The 27,218-nt window shown below is 42.3% G+C and overlaps 1 protein-coding gene across 2 annotated transcripts; it reads right to left on the reverse strand.

The window, feature by feature from the left end:
* Positions 1 to 998: 998 nt before the first annotated feature.
* Positions 999 to 26,264, reverse strand: LOC119030992 (arrestin red cell). 2 transcript variants are annotated; one of them, XM_037119036.1, is made up of 17 exons: positions 25,934 to 26,264; positions 15,494 to 15,524; positions 14,754 to 14,814; positions 13,739 to 13,783; positions 13,236 to 13,333; positions 12,155 to 12,253; positions 9,885 to 9,944; positions 9,101 to 9,168; positions 8,636 to 8,771; positions 8,244 to 8,328; positions 7,526 to 7,598; positions 7,005 to 7,142; positions 6,833 to 6,916; positions 5,401 to 5,424; positions 4,995 to 5,071; positions 4,786 to 4,840; positions 999 to 4,636 (listed from the first exon to the last, which is right to left on the reverse strand). In XM_037119036.1, the coding sequence occupies exons 1-17, from the start codon at positions 25,954 to 25,956 to the stop codon at positions 4,546 to 4,548; spliced, it is 1,248 nt and encodes a 415-aa protein (XP_036974931.1). In that variant the 5' UTR covers positions 25,957 to 26,264; the 3' UTR covers positions 999 to 4,545. The 2 variants fall into 2 exon arrangements, with proteins under 2 accessions (XP_036974931.1, XP_036974932.1); XM_037119037.1 differs by lacking the exon at positions 5,401 to 5,424 and having other exon boundaries at positions 25,934 to 26,261.
* Positions 26,265 to 27,218: the final 954 nt, after the last annotated feature.

Consider the following 27,218-nt stretch of genomic DNA (forward strand, 5'->3'; position numbering starts at 1 on the left):
AATCAATAAACCGCTGCAGACTGCAGACTACAGAAACGTGTCGGCACAGTAACGAGGCAGCAGCCGGTTCTGTTAGTTCATTTTGCCTTTAATAATAAAAAGAAAACTAAAATAAAAATCTCAAATTAAAAAATACATGGCAAAACAATAGACTCTTAAATGATTATGAGAATAATCATGGTCGCAATGATGATACAGTAGAAGTAATAATAATAATAATAATAATAATAATAGTCACCATAATAATAATAATAATCAGAAGCATAATAATCATAATTCTATCTTTTCTGGTGTTCGTCCCACCAGCAGAAATCACTTCCTGTTTTATAGACATTATGGTAAGCATCGCACAGGCCGGGGCGTGGCACTTGTCAAAATATTTTCACACTTAGCAAAGTTACCCCACATATGCACGACAAAATAAGGACAGAATCACAGCTCGTACGATTCACAGCACTGCTTGGAAAATAAAAACAAAATCAAAGAATTAAAAAACATGCTCCGTTTCTTCTTCTTCTTCTTCTTCTTCTTCTTCTTCTTCTTCTTCCCTTCTGGGTGACGGTCGCAGCTTCAATGACTGAGCGAAGGAGGAAGGGAGGGAATTTTGGCAGTTTTTAAGATTCAAAATAAAAAATAAAAGGTTTGTTGGTTTGTGTGAAGCCTTTTCAAAAAACCACAGCGAATAATTCTCAAAAAAAAAAAAAAATGGCCAAGCGTCAAAAAAAAAAAAAGATCAACATTCTTCTTCTTTGTCTCCTGAAATAAGCCAAAAAAACCAAAAAAAAACAAAAACCAAAACAGAAACGTCTGCAGTTCTGTGGGTTTGTTTCGTCCAATGAAAGTGCAGTGCTCTTGTGTCGTGTGAAATGTTGATCTGTGCAGCTTATTGGGGGGAAAATTAACAGAACACTCGTTAAGAGACAAATCTGACGGCGACGAACAAAACAAACGCTAGAAAGCCCTGAACTACTTTCAGCCATCTTTGTTTTTTTTAAAAGTTTTTTAAGAATGAACATACAGAGAAAAAAGATCCAGTCGAGGAGAATTAACCCGAAGTCCTTCACATCACATCTGAGTTTGAACGAAGACGATGAAACTAAACGACGATGACGACGATGATCCGGTAGAAGACGAGGCAGGAGGTTCATGTGGTGGACCTGAAGAGAAACACTGCTGCTGTTTGTTCACTCACATCTCTCATCGCAGGTTTTCATGGCACTTCAAATGTGTTTAATTTGGTCATTTATTGTCACATGGCATCGACCTTAAAGACTGACGATAAGACTGATGTTTGGACCCGTGCAGGAAGTAAGATACAAGAGAGAAATCAGCTGAAATATCAGAAATGTGTTGACTGAAGTCAGTAAAACGTTTCACAGGACACAGTTCGTTCTCATTTTACAAGAAATTCAGTCCTTCAGAGGATGAAACGTAATCTACAAGGTTAAAGTCAAAGGAAAAAAGGCAATTCATGACAGCGATAATTCACAACACCGAGTCTAATGAGATAAAACTGATGTTTGTTTTTAAAGAGAAGAAGTTGCAGTGTAGCTCTACGAGAAGTCTTACGGCGATTAAGTTGAGGAAAAGAAAATAAAAAAACGTCCGACTTGTTCACAGTTCCTGAGGCTTTCGACACATTTCATGGCCTTCTTCACCGGATCCAGCTTAGTTACATCAAGTAGTCACAGTTCGACTTCATGACATCAGCCTGACAGGCAGAATTCAGGCAGAATTTCACGTGTAAAAGTATCGATAATCTTCACAAAATTATCTTTTTTGGCGTTTTATTCTGACGATGAAGTTTTCATTTTATGGGACCAAAGCCAGAATTTGATGAGAGTTCATTTGGCTGAAAACAAAAGAAAGGTCGACTTCTTCGTCGTTCCCGAGTCGGTCAAACTCGTTTCATGGCATTTTTTTACTACACTGAACTGCTCAGATGTCACGGAGTCGACTCTTTTATTATTATGTAACCATAATATTCTTAAATTCAAAACCGACAGACAGAATTAAGGGCAGAAACACTCACAGCTAAGGCTTGAATTTCATTGGCAAAATTTATAATAATTATCACAAAATGATCTCGATATTTAAAGACTTTAGTTACAGTCTGAAAATGACAAAAACACTGAATTTTCATGAATAATTGGCATTTCGTTTCCCTTTTTATCGACTTACAGGAGGTTCCTTCAGTTCAGCTGATTAACAAAAAAAAAAAAGTTACAAACTGAATCTGTAAATTCGTTTAGCTACTAAAAACTAAAACCAAACTAAAACTGATTAAAAGACGTCTTATTGGCAACAGTAAGATCTTGAAGGCACAATGCAGTTTACTGTGGTTCTTAAATTACAAGCTGCAGCTCGATCTCTTTAAAATAAAACACTGAATGTACGTTCAGGATTCGCTCCAAGTGTTTTTGGGTCGGTGAGGATCTAAAACAGAGAGATGATGATAAAAGACAAACAGCAGCAGTGTTTCTGTTTAACGAGCGGACGATGACAGTTTGATCGTTTGAACCGGGTCGAGTCAGAGGCGCTTTCAGCTGACGGCTCTCTGTGATTGGATAAAAACTCACAGTAGAAACAGATTTAGAATCAGATTTAAAGCACTTCAGAACTGATGAGGTGCTGCAGGAACAGAAGAGAAATCCAGTTTTACTGTCAGAAACAGACGAGTGAACAGAAACCAGAGCAGTTTAAACCAGATGAAGGTGAAATATCTCCGTCACTCGAGGTCCGACTCGAGTCTAAAGTTTGATCTGAGTTTAAAAAACGATTCCAGCACGATCGAGGTTTTTATTTTAACCTTCTAAAGCAACAAAGACAGTTTGGTGTTCAGAAAGAAGCAGAAGGTGAAATCATTAAATCGTGACTTTGAAAAAACAGTTTAACTGTTTCAGTTTTATTGACTTTAACTGGTGGAAAACTTTAGCTCAACACACTAGTGTTAGTCAGGTGAGTAAGACAGAAGAATGAAGCGCTTCATCCTCATCTGTGATCGATTAACTTCCCTGTCTGAAGAACAAACCTGCAGCTACACGAGCTGGAGAGGCGACAGGAAAACAACAGCAGCAGAAGAAGAAGAAGTCTGGTGAGGTTCTGGATTTATTCTGACTAACAGACTCAAAGGAGAAGAACCTGTTCTGTTGGACTGAGGGTGTCCAGAATTCAACTGCTGATTGAAAATCGATCAAACTAGATTTGAACATCAATCATGCGATGAAAACAAACTTCAGCTGTTGTCCACAGGCGCCACTAGAGGGCAGCGTCACTCCCAACAACTAGTTAAAACCTGACGGGGCCAAGAGTAAAAATAAATACCTGCTTTAAGAATCAAACTGTATTCTGGTGAGTCATTTCCTTCAAGAGCTTCACTGGGAACGTTTTCTAAAAATCAGCCTTTATTCTAGAAATATTTCAAGTTTTTGCCTGTAAAATTACAACATTAGTTTTGTGATGTTACAACTTCTAAAGTAATGATTCTCATAACATCACAACTTTCTTCTCTAAATATCAAACAGCTGTTCTTATATTCTTATTTTCAATCTAAGTCAACAAATGTAATATTTCCTCCTCTTTAACTGATGTTCAGTAAACGTCACACTGCCGAGTTATTTGAGGAACTTGTTAAATTTACACCAGACTTTCCACCTCAGGGTTTATTTTGTTTAAATCATCTGAAATCCCGAATTAGAAAAACGTTCCTGGTGATGTTTTCCTCACCGGACCTGCTGTGTTGTTAAACTTAACAAAGACGTAAAGAGTTTTAAAGAAACTGAAACAACTCGATGAGCGCTGGAACGTTTCTTAAACAGAAACAACTGAGCGAACGCGATGACAAACTTCAGCGTGACGAGAGCGTGAGACAGTGGATGCTGGTGAAATCGAACTCCAGTCGCCTGTGTAAGACTGTGTGTGTGTGTGTGTGTGTGTGTGTGTGTGTGTGTGTGTGTGTGTTTCCTCCTCTTGCAGCCATGATGTAAAAATCATCTACAGTATTTACTTGAAGAAAAAACGGCGATCACCACTCAACACAGACCTCAACTGCTCGTACAAGATTTTTTTTTTTTCTATGTTTCAAATATATATTCTGTTTGTTTCGCCGCGGAAACGGTCGACATTCAAAAAAAGGTTTCAAAATAAAAGAGGACGAACGCTGCAGCTGCTGCGACTCTTCATACATCATTCCTTCACATGTTCCCGTCCACGCCTGATCGCCCTGACGACACAGAAACAAACAGCGCAGCCTCACCGCCAACATGTCCTGCAGCTGCTTTACATGTTACAGTTTTTCAACCTTCAGCTAAAAGAGAAACAGAGGAGACAGATGGAGAAGACGGCGGCGAAAAATGGCGGCGGCGGCGTGACGAATGGCTGAAGCAAGAGAGGAAGAACACCACCTCCGTCCAAACATGCCCTCATCCATCCCCTCCACCGGGGAATGTAACGTGAAGTGTAGGAGTGTGTGTGTAAGTGTGCGTGTGTGTGTGTGTGTTTGTGTGTGGTGGTTTCGAAGCGAGCGTATGAAGGGTTGGCGAGCTCCTAGCAGTCCTCGTCTTTGTCGTCGACGACGCCTTTGAGCCGCAGGCGAGCGAAGTCCTCGAACACGAAGTCGTCGTCCTGGGAGATGCTGCTGTGAGACCGAGAGGCGGCTCGTTAGTACCAAGAAATCACAACTTCCTGTTTCTAATCCACCAGAGTTCAGATTATTACAAAGATCAGCAAGTTGTGTTGTTTAATTTTCTCCCTCTCCAAACACTCTTCAGAAGACTTGATACTCACTTTGTGTCGAACTCTATCAAATTGGTGTCGATGGGGGGGTCCAGCTCCGGCACAGCTGTAACACACGCACACGCATTAGCATGTCACACCGCTGTTACCATGGAAACTGCTTCGCGTCTCCATGGAAATTCAGAGCATGATAAAGAAAAGACAAAGATGTAAAAGGCCAGAGAGAGTTACATAAAGAGGATGTGTGTGTGTGAGGTCACCTGACTGTGGGCGGGACACCGGCGGCTCCACAGGTTTAGGATGCATTAGGATGAAGGGAAGCTCCACCGACACGTCTCTGAGAAACAGCAGCAGACAGGAAGTCAGATCATAAACTACACACGGTGAGTTCAACACCACCCTGATGATCATCTACTGATGGAGTCACAGCTGATTTATCAAGACACAATCAGGCAAACATGGAGGGAGAGCTCAATTTGTATCAACATCAATAAACATGTGATCAAATATATAAAATATAAAGATCTTATTTTTATCCAGTTACTTTGATGTAAAAGTATTAAATGTTTTCAAACCAGTTTGAAGCAGTTTGTCTCTGGTTTAAACTGGTTCAAAGCACTGAACTGACACAGAAACAGCAGATTTGTGTTTTTCTGACACATTTACCTCTCCAACATGCCTCGCAGCAGCCTGCAGGGGGAGGAGGAGGAGGAGGAGGAGGAGGAGGAGGAGGAAGAGGAGGAGGAGGAGGAGGAAGAGGGGGGAGCCACACAAAAAGCCAAAAACACAGAGGGGAGATAAAATGAAAAGCACGACACGTTCACAACCTACAGTGCAAGCTACTACAGCAACAAGCAGGCAGACGGTTTCCACGGTAACTGACACTGACTACAGGAAGTTAGAGCACGAAGCAGGAAGCCGAGGCTGAGCTGCACCAACATGGAGGACCGCGGGCGGCGTTCATGTTTGTTATGCAAACAACAGATGTTTGTTTTATCCATCAGCTTTCCAGATGTGTTAACTTAACGAAAATCAGTGAAAACTGTTGCCATGATTTCCCACGTTTACGGTTGTTTCTGTCCCAACTTCACCCAGTTTACCAATTTAATGAACTAACCAATCAGCCGTTTGATCACTGATTTCTTGGCTTGAATAATTATTTTCTGGTTTCTTTCCTCTCTGCCAGCAAACAGATTATGTTTGTGTGGTAGACAAAACAAAACACTGGACAAAGAAACACTGATGCACATTTTATACAATATCATAACCCAAACAATTAATCGATTAATCAAGAAAATGATCAGTAGTTGCAGCCGTTCTCATGTTTAATGTAATAAAAACACAAGTTCTGTTGTTTTTTTCTCTTTTTCCTCCTGTAACGAAAAAATGTGTGACCCATTTTTAATTTGGAAGGCTGTGAGATACATTTATCTGATCAAATGCGATGTGGGGAACCACGGCAACTACGTCCATTACTACGTCCGCAGGAGGTGCATGTAGGTGGCGGAGGTCTGGTGTGTTGATTTCTCAGGTGATGGAGGTGTTGGTGGAGGCCAGCGGTCCTCTACACCTGGATACATCCAGCTCAGTGTTCACTAAGCCGACCTTCATGTGACCCAATCAAATATAAAGGATTTGATGTAAATCCGTCCTGACCGTCACACAGAAACACTCAATCTGCGTGACTTTCAACATCGACTTAACGAAGGTTCATCTTAAACTGTCGGCTCCGTTATCAGAGTTACAGATGTTCAAACTTCCCTCTATTATCATTATTGTTATTGTCTATTGATTTGATTGATTCTGTGTTTCATCCACAACCAACAGATATTCAGTCTACTGTCAGAGAGGAGGTAAATAAAAACAGAAAATATTAAAGACGAAGCTGAAATCAGAGAACTTGAGCTGTTTAATTGATTACCAGAGTCAGCGATTATTAGTCGTTGCAGATCTAAATGTGAGTGCAGCTCAGCCACAAATGTTTAAGTAGAGTCTGAAAGAAGAGCCCAAAACTAACGATGACATCTACAGGAAACAGTGCGAGACAGGAAGTGATGTCAGCAGTGTGTGTGTGTGTGTGTGTGTGTGTGTGTCGTACCCTCCACGGGAGACCACCAGCTTCACTTTGACTCTGTAGGACACCAGGATCCCCAGAACCTCCTTGTTGGTGACGTCCTTCACACTGAAACACACAACAGAGCGCCGTCGTCACGTGACTGCAGACACACACCTGTGCACTGTGTGTGTGTGTGTGTGTGTGAGAGAGTTACATGGTGGAGGAGGCCAGGTTGGTGTCTTCATGTTTGAGTTTCCCGTCCAGAGCGAGTCCTCTCTTCTCTCTGTTCTTGTCGAGCGTCGGGGTCAGAGTGTACACCTTACAGAAGGTGGAGCTGGACGACACCTGGTCACTATGGAGACGACACGCTGCTGTCAATCACACTGGTCAAGTAAACCCCGCCCACTCAGCACAGACTGACTTTTAATTGTTATTTTCCATTTTTAAACCAGTTTCAAGCCAAACAAAACCAGTTAAACACACTTTAATCTAGTTTGTATCCAGTTTAAAGCAATTTGTCTCTTTAAAACTACTTAATCAGTTAAATCCAGCCCTGATTCCCTTTTTTGTTTCTTATTCAGTCAAATTCAATTTTGTCTTTGTTTTGAATTTCTAAATAATGACTTTGGAGGCCGACTATGACTTGAAGATCACGTCCCTTCAGGTGTTTTATGACTTCTGAAAAATAATTTCTTTTTTCTGACAGTTTATCTGTGAAGGGAGAAGTGGACTTACTCTGCCTCCAGCTGGGCCACTGGACATTTATACTGGGCAGTACTGAACAGGCAGATATCTGCATACTGACGCACTGCAGAGACGAAGACGAGTTAGCATGTTAGCATCAAACAGCAGAATCATCAAAACACAATATACATTTTGACAAATGTTTGTTTCCGTCCACTCCTGCTGAGTTTACTGGCTGATGGAGACAAACAGCAGGTGGAGCTAATTCTCCTGTCAGGAAGAGTTTCTCATTAAAACAGTTCAAACGGTCAAAAGATGGAAAACATGACAGAAATCAGACGTTTCTGTTGGTTTCATGTGTTAATATGAGGAAAATGAAAAATCGTTCGTTCTCCAACTCTGTTTCTGTTTTGATCTGCACACTTTTGGAACATAATAACTCTTGTAACACTGCAACTGACGACATTTTCATCATCTGTTAAACCTGAAGAGTTCTTCTTTTGTCGAACCAACAGATTCCAAAAGCCAGATTCTTGATTGCCAATTATTTTGATTAACAATTAATCATTTTTGTAAAGCAAAGCTGTCAATCATCTGGTCACAGGGTCTTAAATGTGAGGATTTACTGCTTTTCTTCTTCCTTTCTGACGGTGAATGACGACTGTTGGTTTCAGACTGTTGGTTGGACAAAAGACACATGAAGGCGTCACTTTTAGAAGAAGAGGAAGAGGAAGAAGAGGAAGAGGAAGAGGCGGGCAGAGGAACGTACCGGAGATCTTCACTCTCTTGACGGTCTTGGTGGAGTTGTTGGTGACGTGAACGTTGACGCTGATGGGCTCTCCGTGGTAATACAGCTACACACAAAGCATCATGGGAAAAGAGACATTTATTAGGTTTGATAAAAAAATCCACCAGAACTAAAAGACAGTTTGACGTGTGTGATATTTAATTTCCACACCCCAGTGGTGGAAGTAAAGTATTTACTTAGAAATAAAAGTCTAGAATCACACAAATGTTCTCAGCAGCACAGTTACAGTCTCCTGTGACTGATCTGACATTTAACTCTGTACTCCACTTGTGTACATCTGCGTTGTCCAAACAAACATGACAAACCAGCTGTCAGGCAGGTGTGTGTGTGTGTGTGTGTGTGTGTGTGTGTACCTCCTTGTCCAGAGACGCCTCCAGGTGGAGGGATCTGTCAGACATCAGGAAGCTGCGGGTCGTCTCCACCATTGGCTGAGGACCAGGCTTCTCTGGAGCGTACTGAACCTTCCTGATCACCAGACGCACCGAGTTCCTGCAGACATTCAACACTTGAGTTCAATCTGGTCGCCTCGTCACTCACAAACACACACACACACACACACACACACACACACACACACACACACTCAGAGGATTGAAAACAGTCCAGGCCTAAAGGAAACACCTCCTGCTCCTGACTTTAACCAGCTGTCAGCTCACCTAACGTGTCTACAAAATAAAAGCCCTCATCCACAGCCTGCTGACGCACAGACAGATTTAAAACCTCGTGTGGTTCTCAGTTACGATCTGCTCGTCGTAACTCTGGATCTAAAATAACTACCGTTTCCCTCTGACGTGTTTTTCGGCGCTCTGTGAACTCACCTCTTGTGAATCTTCTCTTCTATTGTCTTGGCACAGAAAGCTCTGATCTCGAAGTCGACGCCACAGGCCTGCAGAGAGACGAGAGACGGCCGACAGGTTCAACATCACGACCTGGATTCACTCAGCACACAACACGGAAGCTGCTTACATTATATTCTTATATTTAAACCTGCTGAGACTCACAGAATCCTGTTTTCTGTTCAGCTGCAGTTTTCACAGTTCAGCACAGACACAAAGATATTTTAACACATCTGTCTGAACGATCCTGCACTTCAATTACTGGATTTATTTATGTTATATATCTTTTACTTCAAGATCATCTGCATAAAGAAGTAATAACTTAAAACTGATTTCCTGGAAGAAGATGTCAAAAGAAGCATCGATGGGTTAGTTTCTGACTCAGCCTAATTTGTGTGACATTTCAGATTCAAGTCCAGTTAATTGGTGACAGTTTGCACGATTGGGGACAAAAGCTGCATCCTCAGTTGATAATAAGCTGATTTTTGGGTCAGCGGTTAAGGTGAAGGTCTGAGTGTGTGTGTGCATGTTTGTGGTCAATTTGCGACCTTTTCCTTTTCAGGAACAGTCGACCTCACGGGGACCGAAGTCCGTCCTGATGTGACATCCTGGTTAGAAAACGGCTGTCCACAATGAATGGAAGTCAATGTCCTAACAAGGATAGCTGTGCAAAGAGTGTGTGTGTGTGTGTGTGTGTGTGTGTGTGTGTGTGTGTGTGTGTGTGTGTGTGTGTGTGTGTTAGTGTGTGTGTGTGTGTGTGTGTTACCTTCCCAGTGTCCTCTGGACCGGGCTGTAAAGTGACTGAACATGGGAGGTTCTGAGGAATCTGAAGCACAAAAGAAAAGTGAGTGGTTTTACTTCATTCAGTTGAAGTTGCAGAGTTCAGTAGAGTGCATACCTCCGCCAACAGTCCCCTTTAATTCAATCAATCTAATCCAGTATCAAATCCAACATATCTAAATCCTCCAAATCTGGATTTTTATTGGATCTGCATGAAGTCACAGACTTGTAATCCTGAATTGAGTTGGTGTGGTTTTGTTATTAATCATAATGTCGGTGACTTACAACCAACTTCTTGCTGAATATTAAGAAGTAATTGACGCCAGTGTCTTTCTCAAGATTTGCTGCTTTTCTGTTTTATGACATCTGAACGTTTTTGGTGTTGAAGCTTCTCTGTGAAACTTTGAAGAACACCATCTTTCTAACTGATCAGCATAAATAACATAACAAACCGACACTAGGGGCAGTGTTCACAGACAGCTCCACACTGCGCCACAAAACAATGTCTTATTTTCTCCGTACATGGTTTTCCATCCAGAGCCTGAGGCAGTGTTGTGAAAACAGCCCCGTCATATCATTTACAGTCAAACAGCTTTGGGAACTAAGCCGAACATCTTAAAGTGACTTTGTGCAAATTCCTGTTTACATTTCTCAACTTCTGAAGAGCTGATTTTAATACACAGGAGGAACCAACAACAACAACACACAGTCGTTGTGTTAAATTTGACTGCTGAACGAGCGGGTTTGAATAAATGCAAAGGAGACAATCTGCTGAGCAGTCATCCCTTTTTGACTGAAACGCTCCAGGAACTACAGACTAAATAATAAAACAAAGTGCAGAGCGCCTCTTCACCACCCAAAAACTGTTTGAGATAAAAACTGTCATGAAGCCACCGACAAATAAAGTTTTAAATAATCTTCACTCACTTTGTTCTCTCATCTGACTCAGTGCTTCCATGCAGAGTCGCAACTAACGACTATTTCCATTATTGATTTATCTGTTTATTATTTTCTTGATTAGAAACCAGAAATAATTCACATCTAAAGAGTTCATATCTTGCTAATGTTCAGGTTCACACTTTTATTATTCTCACGTTTCATTGCTGCAGCCTTTTCACACGGTGTCTTGAACGCGCCGTTTTAGCTACAGAGTGAGACATCTGGCCTCCGTTCAATCTTTGGTGAGAGTTTCACTTGCAGATTATCTAACTGGCAGGATGTAGCCAATCAGAGGCAGAGTAGGGCGGGCCACGCCGAGCAAGGTAGTGTGATCTAAAATAACGCCGCTACAGCTGGTAAGCATGGCAGCAGAACAGTTGCATATATTTGCTAATACATATATAAAATATGTATTTATATAAAGCCAGTTTCATTGTAACAAACATGAGTTACACCAGTAAATGCTCGAGTGTTTTCTGTGGGGCAGAGTAACTACATCTGGTGTGGACATGCACATAAATGCTTCATAATACAATAAAGGAACATGAAAAACCCAAAAAGCAGAATATGACCTGAGAAAAACACATTAAAACTCTCTGAGTCAGCTTTTTTCCTTAAAAAATCCTCAAAGCATTAAATCGATTATCAGAGAAGCTGCAGCTGCACTTCCTAGTTTTGTGAATAAAGTCGTTTCCTCCAATCAAAACGCAGGTTCAGTTCCTGACTTCTTTAAAAGGTTCATGAACAAAAAATGGTGGTTTGTCTCTTTTGATCCAACATCTTTATGTCTTGTTCACTACATGTCTAAATCTTTACTGGTCTCACAATTCAATTCCAACTCAGCTGTCAAGACTCAAATGCGTCTCAATTTACGGTGCCCTCAACCTTCTTTATTACTACACACGGCTACTTTTTCATTTATATTCACCTTTATTTAGAAAGTCCCTCCAATAATCAGAATACAACAGTCTACTATATAAAAGCTGCACATATTCAATACCTGTGTATCCAAAATCCGACGTGTTCCCCACGATGTTCCCTTTCAAAGAACTGTTTTTTGGTAGAATTTTTTAAAATCATTGGCTGCTGATTACTGCCTCCCTCCAACAGAACATCAGCCTCACGTCTGCCCACAACTCCAGGCACGACGCTGCAGCGTTACTTTACAACTTCACTGTCGGACCATCAATGATCGACACAGGCACAATCTTCCACACCTCTGTTGTTCACACATCGTCTCTCTCTCATCGCTCGACATGAATCTACAAATATCCATCTTACACCTGGCCGCCATGTTGGAAACGTGCAGTGACTCACAGTGAAGTAGAAGGGGTGTGCATGCTGGCCGAGTTTCTTCAGCAGCCTCTCCTGCAGCCGGCTGTTGGGTTTCCTCTCCTCAGGCACCGGAGGGAAGGCCTGAGACACAGACAGAGATGATCATCACATTCAGCCTTCAGATGTCCTGTTAACTTCGCAGGTTTCTCCAGATATTTACTCAGCTAGAACTGTAAAATACTTCATCACAAGTTACAGTCACAAGTCCTGTATCGAAAACATTAACAAAGTCTGATCAGTAAAGTGTCCCTGCAGGCTGTGACTGCTGCCCTCTTCTGTCTGATGTCATTAGATTATCGTGACTCGTCATTAATGTAAAAGCAGGATTTTACTGTTGAGGTTTTTGAGGTGGAGCTCAGTTTGAACTATTCTGCATTTTCAGTCTGAATTCATCCGCTAATTGTTTTCTCCATTAATCCACTGAAAGTCCCAAAGTGTCGCGTTCACAGTGTTTGTTCAGTCCAAACCTCAACTTTATTACAAATCATTACAAATACATTCAGAGGTAAAAGCAGCTGATCTGAAACCAGCTGTGAAGCTGCTCCCACACTGATGTAAACAAAAGACTTAACAACGCCACAATAATTGTTAAACAAATGACTGATAAACGAACCACTTCAGCTGCACTCGGATAAAAATGTTGGATGGATTCATTCAGAGAAAAACATATTCTATAGTCTTATGTTAAAGGAACTATTTGATTTTTGAGTTGATATGAAGTAAAAGTGTGAAGCACTATGAAAATAAGTACAATTACATCAAATCCAGAGATGTGACTCAGTGACCCAGTTGCATTGTGGGTAATGTAGGCTTTCAGATGTAAAGACATTTCTGCCGTATCAATTATTGTTTTTAAACTGTCCATAACTTGACCAACAGTGCTGTAGGAGTTACATGTTAGCTTACATTACCCACAATGCAACTGAGTCACTGAGTCACATCACAGGATTACATGCAGCGTCCTCTGGAGCCACAGAGGAAACCTGTAAACACACTTTAATGTGTACATTTGGTGGAGTTGCCCTTTAAGTTGAGTAGTTGTGTAAATGTCGTCAGTTCTCACCTGGAAGGTGGAGATGTAGAGATCCTTCCTGAACGACAGACCCAACACGTCCAGGTCCTCACGACCGTATCGAAACGCACAGGTCAGCGTGACGAAGACTACAGAGAAGAAGAGGAAGAGGAAGAAGAGGAGGAGGAAGAGGAGGAGGAGGAAGAGAAACTGGTGAATTAATCAGTGGTTCAGAAATGTTACCTGTCGTCTGTTGGATAATCGTTAGTGTTCTGTTGTTTTTATTGTGTTTATTGAATTTGTGTTTGTTTCTGGTCTGAGCTCACTGAGCTGCAGCTGCAGGAATAAAAACTACAGGAGGGAACTTTTCATCAGCAAGTAGTAACTAAACAAGTGGCTGATTTCAGTGATCCGCCATCTGTGTTTTTTAAATAAAAACGATTTTGACATATTTCAAACACTTGGAGCCGGATCCTAAAGTGACCCGACTGTCGGACCTCACTTGACCCGCTTTCATAAGAAACACTTTGAAGTCCGGGAGGAAGCTGTCGTACCTTTCCGGTCCTTCAGATATTCGGGGTCGACGAGGATCACGCCATCTGTCAGCAGGAAGGAAGGAAGACAAACAGCACCGTCATCACAAAACACCGTCCACAGAGTTAAACTGTTGCTAGCTTAAAGAGCTGAACACACACACACACACACACACACACACACCAGACTGATTCCTACCTGAGGCTCTCTGACACACCTGAGGATCCTCGTTTGAGTCGACAGCTCACGTTACACAAACTAAACCCTCAAAATCCAGAAACCTTTCTGGGGGCGTCTGACTCTATTTTAATATTTATTCAGTTTTTCTTCCATCAGTCAGCATCAAGCGTCAGACATAATTTGATTGGGGAGAACATTTAGTTTCAGTCCGATTCACTTAAAGTCCCAATTCTACATTTGCTTCGTCTCAGGATGGATGAATGGAACAGTAACTCAGACAGACGCTCAGGAAGTTCAGTTTTACTGATTAAAAAAGGATGAAGTCAGACTGTGTTAGACTCCATCTGACCTTTCCTAAGAAAATTACAGCCATTTATCAGAATATTATCGTTGGTGTAATCCTGTATTTCATTAAATGAACTGTGCAGATGTGTCCAAAACACTTCAGAGAGTAAGTATAAAGATTATTATCTCATAAGAAGAGTTTCCTCGACGAATCAGTGCCGTGCGATGACGGCATAATCATGTTCACTACGGAGGCCCTGAATGCTCAAACAAAACACTGAGAGGCTGAGAAACTCAACGTTACATGAGTCTTTAAAGCATATGCAAAGGATTAGTGGTTCTAACATTATTAATCCTGTTTAAATACAACCATGTCTGCAAAATAATTCCTATAAAATGTATTTTAACAGAGAAATTTTATCAAAATGTATCAAAGTCTTTTTGTAACCACGCTTTGAAAACTAATTGGAAATCGTGGAAAGCAAATATTGTACTTTAATAACCTTCCTCAGAACTTCTGAACTTCTCGATTGAATACTAATGAACGAACATCCAGATGTTTCGACTCACCCACTGGGTCCACGTGGTCCAGGTGATCCACAAAGTCTCTCTTTCCCAGGTAAACTGTCACCTGCGGACCAATCACAGCGCCACGTTTTATTCACTTACTTTAATCCCAACAACAGATGACGACTGGATCAGCTGGTCACGGTCAACAGAAACTGATGACCAAGTTTACCACCATCACTAAATGATCTTCACAGTCTGGCACTACAGACTCATACACAGATGTATGGATTCTTTCAGTCAGCAGAGCGAGCAGAATCATCTGACTCCATCTATGTTTAGCTGCCTGACCTATTTAATCAAAAGATCATAAAATAAGATTGATTATTAGTCCTGAAGGAAAATATGGTGCCAGAGTTTCTACATACAAAACACACAAACACAGTCATGATATAAAGTGTGAAAGGAGTAAACGCGACATCAGTGCAGAATAATAATAATAAAACAAAATACTTTTAAGACGACAGATCAAATCAAGACAACTAAAACTCCACGTTAGAGGAAGTAGTAACAATAATTATAATAACACTGCACATGATATTCAAAAGTAATATTCACTTAAGAACAACTGGGTAAAACAACTATTTTAAGCTGTCAGTGTAACTAAGTACATTAACTCAAGTACTCAGTTTGCTTGAGTATTTCCGTTTTGATGGTGGCGTTACTGCATCCTGCTCCTCAGGCTTCTACTCTGTATTCCCTCGACCTCACGGTGCTGCAGAGTGAATAAAGGTCTGACTCACCTTACAGTTGGGGCTCGACTTCTTGAAAACTCTGAGAGGTTTGGAAAGAGGAAGAAGACGAGAGGGAAGAGACAGAAGACACTCGTGTTAGTCATCCGTTTGTTTGGGTTCCATTCGTCTCCATCAGGAGGAAAAAAAAAAAAAAACATAAAAAAAACAGTGAAGATGTTTCAGCAGTTTGTCTAAATAATCTGAGGAAACGTCTCAGTTGCAAACAAGCCCACTGTTTATTTCAACACAGCAAGAAACTGGGGAGGAAGTGGTTTGGGAGGAAAACCCACTCTAAAAGACCCGGGTTATTATGGGATGTCAGCACAGAGTTTTAATGGGGGCAGGTGGACGAGACCCGGCTGCTCAGGTGGTCTCGTCTGGTTAAAACTGACTCAGAACAGACAGTAAGCTATATTTTCCTGCCTGATATTGAAGCATGTGACACTCTGACTCAGAGACACTGAAACTTTTAATAACTGTGAGCAGAACTGTCCGTGTGTCTGCAAACGATAGAACACCGCACAAAAATAACGTGACGGTAAAACGACATTTCTGTTGGCTGCATGTGTTAATGTGAGGAAGGTTTCAGTCTCCTCGATGCTCCACACACGTCTGATCATTTCAGTTTTCGCCGCTTCCACTCAGGTTTTCTGCTTAGAGACGGACAGAACTAGTTACTGAAACATCACCAGACTCCCTTAACAAATCGCTCAATTTAAGTTGTTTCATGAGGTGAAACTTCGCAAACTTTGCGAAACAGCTACAACAAATTCTAAAATCATCGGTGCCTTCTTGTAAATTCAGCATTAAACCAGAAGCTGAAGTTGTTTGTCTCCTTGTAAAAAGTGTCAGTTTGTGGCAGCATGTCTGTACCAGCCTGTCTGCTTCTGTGTCTAAAGTGTTAAAATCTTACCTGCCAACACTGATCAGCTGTGTGAACACACCGTTTACACTGATTTCACCATTTACACTCCATTTCTGCAAATATCAACCATTTTATCTACAGTTAACATGTCAAGTTTAAACATTATATGCTACTTCTTCATCAACAGTGGAGAAAAAATATATAAAAAACATTCAGTTTAATGAGTTGTTGAGTTAGGAGACACAAACTTTTCTGAAACGCTGACAAATTCTTCAAGTTATTTCTGTCTTTGTGTTAAAAGCATCATGTCCGTATTTATTTGCATGTAGAAAGGAAGTGAGATCAGATCACAGGTGTGAAATGACAGGTTTGAAGCTGAACACTCGTTATCGGGTCACTCGTGTTGACACCAGGGATGAAATATTCCTTCAGGGATAATCATGAGCACAGTACAGATCAGAACATCACATGGACGCCTGCTCGGCTTCATGAACGAGTAATAAAGCGAGTGCAAACAGAACGCAGCCATCGAGGCTTCCAGAATTCGTGTGAAATGGTCACTTCCTGCATGAACCACAACACAAACAGGAAACAGCAAATACAGCAGTTTCCTCTCCTAACAGTTAAAAAAAAAAACCCTCCGAATCGTTCAGGAGAAACTCAAACATCTGAGCTCTGCTGGAACGTCTGAAGCGAGCGAAGCTGCTTTCACTGTTCCAGCAGCCAATAAAGTGTTTACAACTGAGCAGCAGCTCCAGCTGATGGCTGCTTCCTGTCACAGACGCTGATCCTTTCCACACCGCCGTTATATTTAGATCACTTCAAAGCACAAATTAAAAATGATTTACAAGTTTTCTGACTGCAGTTTTGGCACTAAAGGCTTGTTTATCACGGTGGTGTTTTTAACTGCAGCTACGACTCCAAGAAAACACAGAAACACAGAAACAGTCAGTAATGAGCTGCAGAAACTCTACAAATAGCTCTCAGCTGTGGTGGAGGGAGGACGCCGGATCTGGTTTCTGCTCGTTTTTCATCATTGATGGATTTAGATTATTTTCTCAATCAGTTACACTGTTAAACCAATTTAAACAGTAAGAAATGTCTATAACCACCTTTAAATGTCTTGTTTTGTCTGACCTACAGTGAAAAACCAGCAAACATTCAGATTAATGTGACATGAAACGCAGCAAAACAAACAGAATCGTGAACTGGTCACTTAGTGTTTGAACTCCAGCGTCAGTTACTGGTCGTATGTTACTGATAGTTTGACTTTATTGTGACCATTTATGTTCATTTCTGACTAGCGATGGTTCATTTCCAACTCTATGGCGATTCAATCACTTGATTGATTAATTGATTCATAACAATAAGTAAATTTACAGGCATTTAACCTGCAACAACAACCGGAGCCTTTATGTGACCACACTGATCTTGTTGCTTGGAAAGTGCAACAGGTATTTTTCCATTAAGACATTTTATAAGCCACATGAATTAATATTAATCAAGTAGTAATTGTTAGTTGCGGTGGTGAGTGGAGCTGAGCACATGCTGCAGATCAACTATGGAGATCAATCAATCTTTATTTGTGTATCATTACTTTACAGCAAAGGTCTAAACTACACTCTGATTTATTTACAGACAGCCAACATTTCCTCCAGCTGTGAGAAAATGCTGCTTTTTTAACAGACAGAAACCTCGAGCGGAACCAGACTCGGTGTTGGGCGACCATCTGCCCAGACCGGGTCAAATGTTTGGAAAATGTTTTGCTTAAAGAATTTCCCGCGTTTTCTCGTCAGTAATCTGGAGTCAGTCTGTGGTGGCAGAAATCTGGAGACTGATGTTCAGCAGTAAATCAGGACCATAACTTACATGGCAGCGTTAGAAGACGTGACGGCTGCTGTGACGAAGTCAAACATTTCTAAATACTTTTGGTTGCAGAACACTGGGAACAATTTTCATCATACAGTTCTGGCAAACTTTAATGTGTCTGCGTTAGACGAGACGCAGATTAACTCTTCACATCCGGCCTGAGAATCTAAACAACCAACGTCAAGATCAGAATCCGACTCAACGTGACTCGAAGATCCAACTGCAGCCACTTTACACATTCACTGATCGTCAGACTGAAAGAATCACCGACTGGATTTGATTCTTTGACTAAAATGACACAAAATATATACTCAGGTTCTGCCCCTTTCCTCACGTTTTTGTGCAGATTTGTTCACAGTTTGAAACAGCAGAAATTATCCATCAACAAGATGCAATTACTACAAGCGGAGGTTGACACAGATACTGACAAGATATCCGACTGATGTCAGCGGCCGTTGAGAAATGACAAGAAACATGAAGCAAGTTCCTAAACCTGAAGTTCCTCCTGGTGTACCGGTTTAAAACAGAAACGACTGCAATCCCTCCCTGTATTTATGTGTTTAACAAACTAAAATATCGGTATACAGTATTGGTAATATTGGTTTATAAATGTCAGGAAAACTTCCTTCCTAAAGCCCAAAAAGAGGTGTTCAACTGTCCTGTTCTGACAAACCAACAGTGCAAAGAGTTTCAGATTACAGTGATAAAATCTGATTAAACAGTTTACTCGACTGGCTGATAGATCAATAAACCAATCGCTTCAGCTCTAGTTGTACATTAAAATGTCAATGTGAGATCCAACACAGCTTAAACTTGAACAGCGGCTGAACTTCCTCAGACCCGAGCCGAGATGACTCAGGATCTGAACCCGTGAGAGCAGCTGAAACGTGACGCTCTGTTTTCAATCTCTGACGCTCACAACTCTTGTCGCAAGCGTCAGATGTTTATCTCTGCAGACAACGTGAGTGTGATGTGAGGCCGGACCGGCTGCCGTGGGAATAAGCTCTTGAAGAAAACAGCCGGCTGCGTGTAAACACGCTTTAACGCTCGGCTGGCTGCTTCCAAAACTTTCCAGGCGGATCAACGGCGAGCGGCGGCTGATCCACCTGCAGCAGGTCGGTCTGCAGGGACGCCGGCTCAGATAAACAGACGGAGGAGAGTCTCGTCCCCCTGACGGCACGCTGTGATGTGAAGCTTCATGCCTGGACAAGAACCCAGTGTTTTTATCAGACGGGATCATTTTAACTGCTTTATATCCAGCTGTGGGCTGCGTGTGTGTGAGATGGTGGCTTGTTTTTCCAACAAATTAATTATTTTTGTCGTCATTCGTTCCTTTATTCCTCTGATGATTACAATAGTTGTGGTTTCAGTAGCGAGATTTGTCCCATAATACCATAAAAGAGGTTTCGTAAGATGTTCCAGATGCAGATCCAGGGGCCGGGGCCGGGGCGCAGAGGTCACCGCTGGATTCTTCTGTTGTTTATATGTTTCCAATGCAAAAAAAAAACAATACAAAAAGAAAAAATGCAACGTTCCCGAGGTTGAAAGAAACAAATACTTGGATTCTTTTGGCACAAAAATGAAAGCTTTAAAGACTAATGAGCTCTAATTGGCTGTAATCTCTGCTGTCTATAAACTTGGACAGCGTTCAGTCCTCGCTGTCCAGTTATCAGACATGAACCCATTGGACTCGTCTCGTCAACCCGTGACATCAAACCTGCAATAATCTGCAGTCTCATGAGAAACAGGACTCATGAAACGCAGTAACACTGAGTAAAAGAAGATGCAAGTCTGAGAGAAAATACAACTGTGAGGGCTCTGGAGCTTCAGTGTTAATGAACAGTGAATATCTGAAGCTTCAGTCGGGGGAAACAATCATCTGTGGGTTTAATTAAAGATATTAGTTTTGAAAGATTCTGCTATACTGCGGTATTATGTATATTGAATTATTTATCTTTTAAATCCTGTTGTTTAACATATGAAGCAACCACACGACAAACTGTTGATGGACTGTGTGAGCACCAAGTCTCCAGGAAACGAAGGAAGTGATCAAACAGTTTGATCACGACATCACGTGAGGCGCCGCGGCCCAAAGAATGCTTCTTTTACTTTAGCTAACTTTGTTAACTGTTTATGAGCATCACAACTATCGTGAAACGATTCGTTTCAGTATCAGAATTTAAATCATTCAGTCCGCTAACATTCAGAAAGAAGAATGTTGTGTGGTGACAACACTAACCACACGCTGTTTAAACTGTGAAATGAGGGATAGTTCATGTTTGTGTATCTTCCTTCGGACCGTCAGTTGGACTGTATACAAAATGTAGATGTCATGTCGACAGCAGCAGGTCAAAGTGTCCTCTGCTCACAGAGGAAACCGTCTTTCCTTTGGTGCAGAGTTCACAGAGCTGATCAGAACAGTTTCATGCCGATTCAGACGTTTCGACACCAAACTAAGCTAACAAACAGCTATTCATTAGCCAAACAACAGGCAGAGTGAACTTCACACTGTGAGCGCAGTGACTCAGAGAAACTCAGACTCTGACGCTCGCTTGCAGCCTGGTCGACGGCACTTCCTCACGTTGGACCGGTTCCTCGCTGCACTTCCTCTGCAGCAGTCATCACACTTCAGTCTGATGAGCTGCTGCCCACAAACACTTGTCACTCATCTTCCTGCTCAACATCAGCCTTGAAGTGGCTTCATCAACAGTTAAAACATCTGATGCTCGACACAAGAGGAAGAATGGAAATCCCTAAACACGACCTTCAACCCAGGCCACAGAAAACCACTTCCTCATAACATGGGTCTTATTTTGGCGGTTCTGCCCATCCTTCCTGTCCCTCCTGATAACATTTAACTCACCAGCCATCGTCACAGACACGCAGACTTAATGAGAGTTAAACATAGCAAGTAGTCCACCGGGCATTGCAACAGAAGCCGTCAGACAGGCTTCAACAACACCAACCGAACCGCTCGTGTGAAGGAAACAAAAGACGATGTTACTTTTTATAATCACCTGTTACATTAAAAACCTGCTGGTGTGCACGAGGAATGAAACACTGAAGATGACAGATAATTCATTCAAAAACATTTAGGGCCAAGGTGCACAAACTGTGCTCAGATGTGACGATCTGATGCTTTATTTTGTCTGCAGCATCATTTTTCTGAGCGCCGCCTTTTTCTGCGTGGCTGTTTCTAAAAGCTTGAAGTTGAAACTCTCCCAACTTCTCAGAGAGACTCTGTTGACTCTGTGGCTCTTTATCTTTTTCTGGCCCAGGTGACAATATTTACCGTATTTTAGTCTCCTATGGATTCGTCATCGCCCACATCCTCCTCACCCTGAGGTCAAACAAAACACTCTGATCCTCTGTGGTTCACTATCGGTGTCGATCATACAGCGGTGGTTGTCATTTGTTATGAGTTCGACATCACATAATAATATTCAGATACCATCATGTCATCTGTCGCGTAGCGTTACGTTCAGAGATATCAGCTACTTTTTAATCAGAACACAGTTAACGGTTTGAACTCGTCCAGCACCTGTGTTGGTGTTTTATTAAGGATCTTCAAACGCTGCGTACCTCTGACGTCTGAACAACCTGAGCTCAGCCGTTATAGTCAGTAACAAAATTAAGTCAAACTTTAAGTCTGACATGTTTTTCCGAATATAAAAACAACAAATATATTGTTCCAAGTTATTTCTAAAAGAAAGAAACAGAAACATACAAACAATATTTCTTAAAACGAAGTGGACAGAAGCTTCAGAGTTCTGCTGTAAGAAGAATACGTGTTTTTTATCTCGGACTGACTGAAACAGGATCATGTGAACAGCAGACGGGTCCCGTCTGTTTTCACAGGCTGAAGCTACAGTTTGGTGATTAACATCACTTGACTAATGGCTTCAGCACTATGTGAGATTACTTCTGTCGCTGCTCTATGAGATAAAACTGGTCGTACTGGTGTTACGGCCTGAAACATCCTGTTCACACACAGACTTTCAAACACTGGAGATGCAACAAGACGCCTTTCAATTCAACCTGGAGACGTTAATAAAAGGTTTAACTTTATGTAAATGTTCTGCTGCAGAACAACTCAGTCACGCTCGTCCTGACTGAAGCAGAGTCGTCTTCAGCAGCGACTCACAACTGACAAACACGCAGTTAAATCCAGGACCATGTCAGGAATAAGGCCTCCTCTCTCCCCCGCTCATCTCCAGGAGGACATGCTTTGATTTTGTTACTCGCTCACTAATGCAATTTGCCGTTTTCAGGGTTGAAACCAAAAAACAGCAACAACAAAAATAAACCCAAAAACACTGTCCTGCCTTCAGCCGGCACCAAACACAGCTGCTCTGCTTTTACACATTGATGGTATCAGTCCTGCTCTGGTCTCTCTCTGGTTCCCAGAGATGATTTGCAGATTTTACTGATTACATTTAAAGATATTCACGGGCTGCTGCTCCACAACGAACCCCAGCCTCACATCTCTGCTGGCTGATCCTCTCAGGCTGTTCACACATACGGACTGAGAGAGCGACAGGTTTCTGTTCAGTGTGAATGAGAGATGGTTCTTCAGTCCGGTGCCGCCCGCTGAGCTGCAGACACTCTGAAGAGTTCTGCTGCAGAGGAAAGCCCAACTTTAACAAATGTTCTCTGACGACCGGGCCCGGGCCGGCCACGCTTGTTCTAATGAAGAAACTGAAGCACGGAGTTGTTTCACGACTCGGCTGCGTCACGCTGATCACTCTCAGCCGGTCCAGCGCCACTGTTGTACTGAACAGAATCAACATGGCACATTAAGAAAAGTGCTGCAAAAAGCCATTCAGGGCTCAGGAAGAAAAAAACACTTCACATTGTGTTAGCAGAGTGGTCGCATGAGAAAATAACCGACCAATAACAGCAGAGTCAAAATATCTATCTGAAGAGGAAACAGGCCTGAACACGAGCCGGGCGGACCCGGACCAGAACAATGCCGAGCGTAGAGCCGGGCGCTGGATAAAAACTCACACTGGGCGACAGAATCGCTGACCACATACCTCAACATATCGACTGTAAACACTGTGTGATGACTGCTGGTATTGTTTGATAGTGACTGAGTGTGTAATGTGTGTGGCAAGTTCACACTAACTTCACTGTAACGAGCCTTTAACACAGGAAACAGCAACACTCATGTCACATCACCATAAACAATTCAACAGTGACGTGTTGCCCAGCGAGCCTGTTTTTCTTCCACTGCATCACAGTTTCCATCATTCAATAATCAGGTTCTTTTAAATCTGTTTCAGTCCGACATTTAAATCTCTCCAGTCATCAAGTCTGCTGAGGATAATTCATGTTTTCACACCGTGCAGTGTGAGAACATACAAAGTAAATGTAAAGTGTGTTCGCATGTGTAGAAAACATCCAATTTAATTACGATCCTCCTCCACTGGGATCAATACTGTGTTTCTGATTAAGTGTAAAAGTGTTTGAACAAAATCTTCCAAGAAATTCTGTGACATGAACTGAGAAAAGTCCTGAACTCTGGGTGACTGTCGTTGAACGACCCAGATGAGCACTTCTCACAACTTTGTGACATTTTATAAACTCAACAATTAGTTGATTTCTTCGCAAAAAACATCTGCAGATTAACCAACAATGAAACTAACTGTAAGGTGCCTTTTTCTACAACTCCACAGTGTTTCCCTCAGAGATTTGTTGACAACATGTGAAAATCTGTACAAAATGGAAGGAGTTAACTGAAGTTCAACTTTCTGTCTCCAGTTGTGTGTTTGTTGTGTCAGATAATCACCACAACATGACAGACGGAGCAGTCGACACTGAGATATCAGTATTCAGATAACACACACTACACAGTTCCTGTATGATGGCGTGTAAACACACACTGAAGGGGATATCAGCATTTTCTTCAACAGTCATCACTGTTTGCATAATGTTTGTCTTTCCTCCTGCTCGTTTCCTCTCCTCCCTGTTTCCCACCTGTTTCCTAACAGGAAGTGACTGGAGTTCAGGGTGGAGAGAAAGAGCGAGGCAGGAAAGTTAACACGGAGCTGGGAGTAAATGTCAGCGAGAGGCCTGATCATAGATTTCAATCTGTCCATCACGGCATGATTAAAGACGACGAGCGCAGCTAAAGACACAGCGTTTGCACAATTCTGCACACAAACTGTAAAATAACCAGCTCTTTGTCTCCACAACAAACACGCAGCACGTAAACAGCTTCGGATTAAAGCCGAGAGTCAGCAGTTTATCCTCACAGTCATCATTTTATTAAAATCCAGTGTGCAGGAGTATGGAGAGAACAAAACGCCAGACTGCACTGATGGAAAAGCACATTTTCAGATGCAATAAACAAAAAAATACGAATAGATGAGGTCTGGTTGAGCAGCAGATCAACGGGAAAATACAGGGTTGTTCTGGGATTTTGTAGATTAATTGTAACGCAGAAGTCTGGAAGCAAGATCAGAACAGTGATCCGGATCTGAACAGTGATCCGGATCTGAACAGTGATCAGGATCTGAACTGTGATCAGGATCTGAACAGTGATCAGGATCTGAACTGTGATCAGGATCTGAACTGTGATCAGGATCTGAACAGTGATCAGGATCTGAACTGTGATCAGGATCTGAACTGTGATCAGATCTGGATTAAGGTTAAAGACCAAAACAAGGCAGGAGAGCAGACAAACACAGCAGTGATATGATAAATACGGGGTGTATAAAAACACAACAGGAGCACTCTGAGGCTGTAAGTGATCCGTCTGGATGTAAATATATTCAACTGTGTCAAAACACCATCTTCATCTGTCAAGAAGCACCCGAGCCAGAGGCGTTTCCACTGTTTACCTGCTCACACTGACTCCAGATCTGAACTGGTTCATCTTCATCAGGTCTCATCACCGGGAGAAGCCTTCACACTCGCCCCAACACATTTACAGCCAATTAGCACAAGCGGAACCCACATACCCGAAATTAGCTTCGATTGGTAGCAGGCTAACCCACATAGCCCCTCAGTGTTCGCGGTCGCACCAGCCTCCATCCGAAAATATTTAAATTTTAAACGTTCCGTGTGTATTTAGCAAGATGGAACTAAACTCCACGTATTTTACGAATAACTTAAGTCTTCCGTCTAAATCGGCACCGATACCATCCACCAAGCAGCACTTTAATTCAATAAACTCTTGCATTTTACTATGGATTTCCATTGGTCGATACCGCCCACCACGGCCGTATTTTGCTGGAGAGGCACCGTGGGAATTCCTGCCTTCAACACTAAAATTCATTTTATATGTGAACAAAGGCAGCTGCACTCAATCCAAGTGCACTGGATTAAACAGCAGGTCTCACTAGTGTGTCTGTTGTTTCGATTGCTATAAAATAGGCACATTAGCAAGATATCTAGATTTGACAGATTTCTGATCGGAGGCTGGTTCACCGTCCGGTCCGCTGGAGACGTATCGCGGTTAGCTAACCCCACCCTGCTGTGCTAACTTCGCCTCCTGTGAACGAGGTCATCCTACTGCCGGTTCAAACACGACCCAGGAGGACGCTCGGTCATCTTCGTGCCGGGTTTTTCCTCATAAAGCGGGTAAATCTCTGCAGCACAGGCGGAGAAAAACTCCCCCGCCCGGGCCAGCAGCAGCTCGGCTAGCGTTAGCAAAGTGCGTGAGAAGGGATGCTAACTAGCTGTTAGCCTGTGTAGCCTCGCCGTCCTACCTGGTGCCCGCCTTGTCCCCCATCTCCTCGGCAGGCGGACGGCAGCAAGATCCCAACAAAATGAGCCCGGAATCGGCGGAGACTCGACTTTAGAAGATGTGTGTTTCTTCAGGAAGCTCCGCTCACCCGTCCATCCACATCGGCGCACAGCTAACTAGTTAGTATGCTAATTTAATTTAGCGCCGCCTCGGCTGCTGCTCGGGCTTCCGCAAAGGCAGGATCTCTGTGAGCGTGCGTGCGTGCGTGCGTGCGTGCATGTGCGTGTGTGTGTGTGTGTGCAGCGGCTGCAGATCACGTTGCGCAACTCAGAAACATGACAACAAGAAGCAGCAGTGCATGTTAGAGACACACAACATGATGAACAGTGACTCAACACGATGATGCTTCACTACAACACACACACACACACACACACAGTCTGTTTACACTTCTGAATCAAACCTTTAATTTACAGTTTGAAACACAACGAGAATGTGCAGAAGTCAGTTTTCTTTAAAGCAGGAACGATCTGAGATCATCTCCTCTTTTTATTTGTTTATTTATTTGCTCTGTTTTTGCTCTAGTTTGGTCTCCACCTCATCTTAAAGGTGCAATATGTAACAATTGTCTGTCAGATTCGAGAGCTGAATTCAGGCACTCATGGGACCTTATTTAATTAAACTTTCGTCTGGTGTGAAAGAAGAGACAGAAACACCTTCAGTCTCACTTGAACTGTGTCCTGGATCTCACACATGATGTTTGTCAGCTTGTTGTAATTAGTTTTGTGTAGAAGCTCAGTGAACTACATCATCTCACCAACACCAACATGGAGCCAACCTGAAAGAAAAGGTCGTAAACAAGATGAACGTCACAGTAAATCTGCTCATATTGACCACGGCAGTTCTGTGAGAGGAGAGCTGGTTCTGGTTCCGTTCTGAGAGCGGCTGATATACAGGAGCAGCTCTACAGTGTTTAAGTTAGGAGACGACGACACTAACGACTCTGTGTCGTCTTTATAGTGACATATTCTCAGTCTGATGGTTAATTAGTTTGATGACAGACTGACAAACATCACATGCGATTCATAACACAATTCAAACAGGATCAATAAATAAATTGTCTCTCTTCGTCCACTAACAGACAAAGGATTGATCGCATAAGGTCCCATGAGTGGAACCGGAGGGGGCGGGGCTTCAGCTCTCTGTGGCGGGCTGCTGCCGAGCCCTCGGGTGGAGCGCCGGGCTTGTAACCAGGTTTTCGTTATGGCCAAAAATACTTTTTTCCCCATAAGCTAACACTGTGAAAG

This window comes from Acanthopagrus latus, chromosome 13, assembly GCF_904848185.1.
Source record: "Acanthopagrus latus isolate v.2019 chromosome 13, fAcaLat1.1, whole genome shotgun sequence".
In the NCBI taxonomy this organism is placed as follows: Eukaryota; Metazoa; Chordata; class Actinopteri; order Spariformes; family Sparidae; genus Acanthopagrus; species Acanthopagrus latus.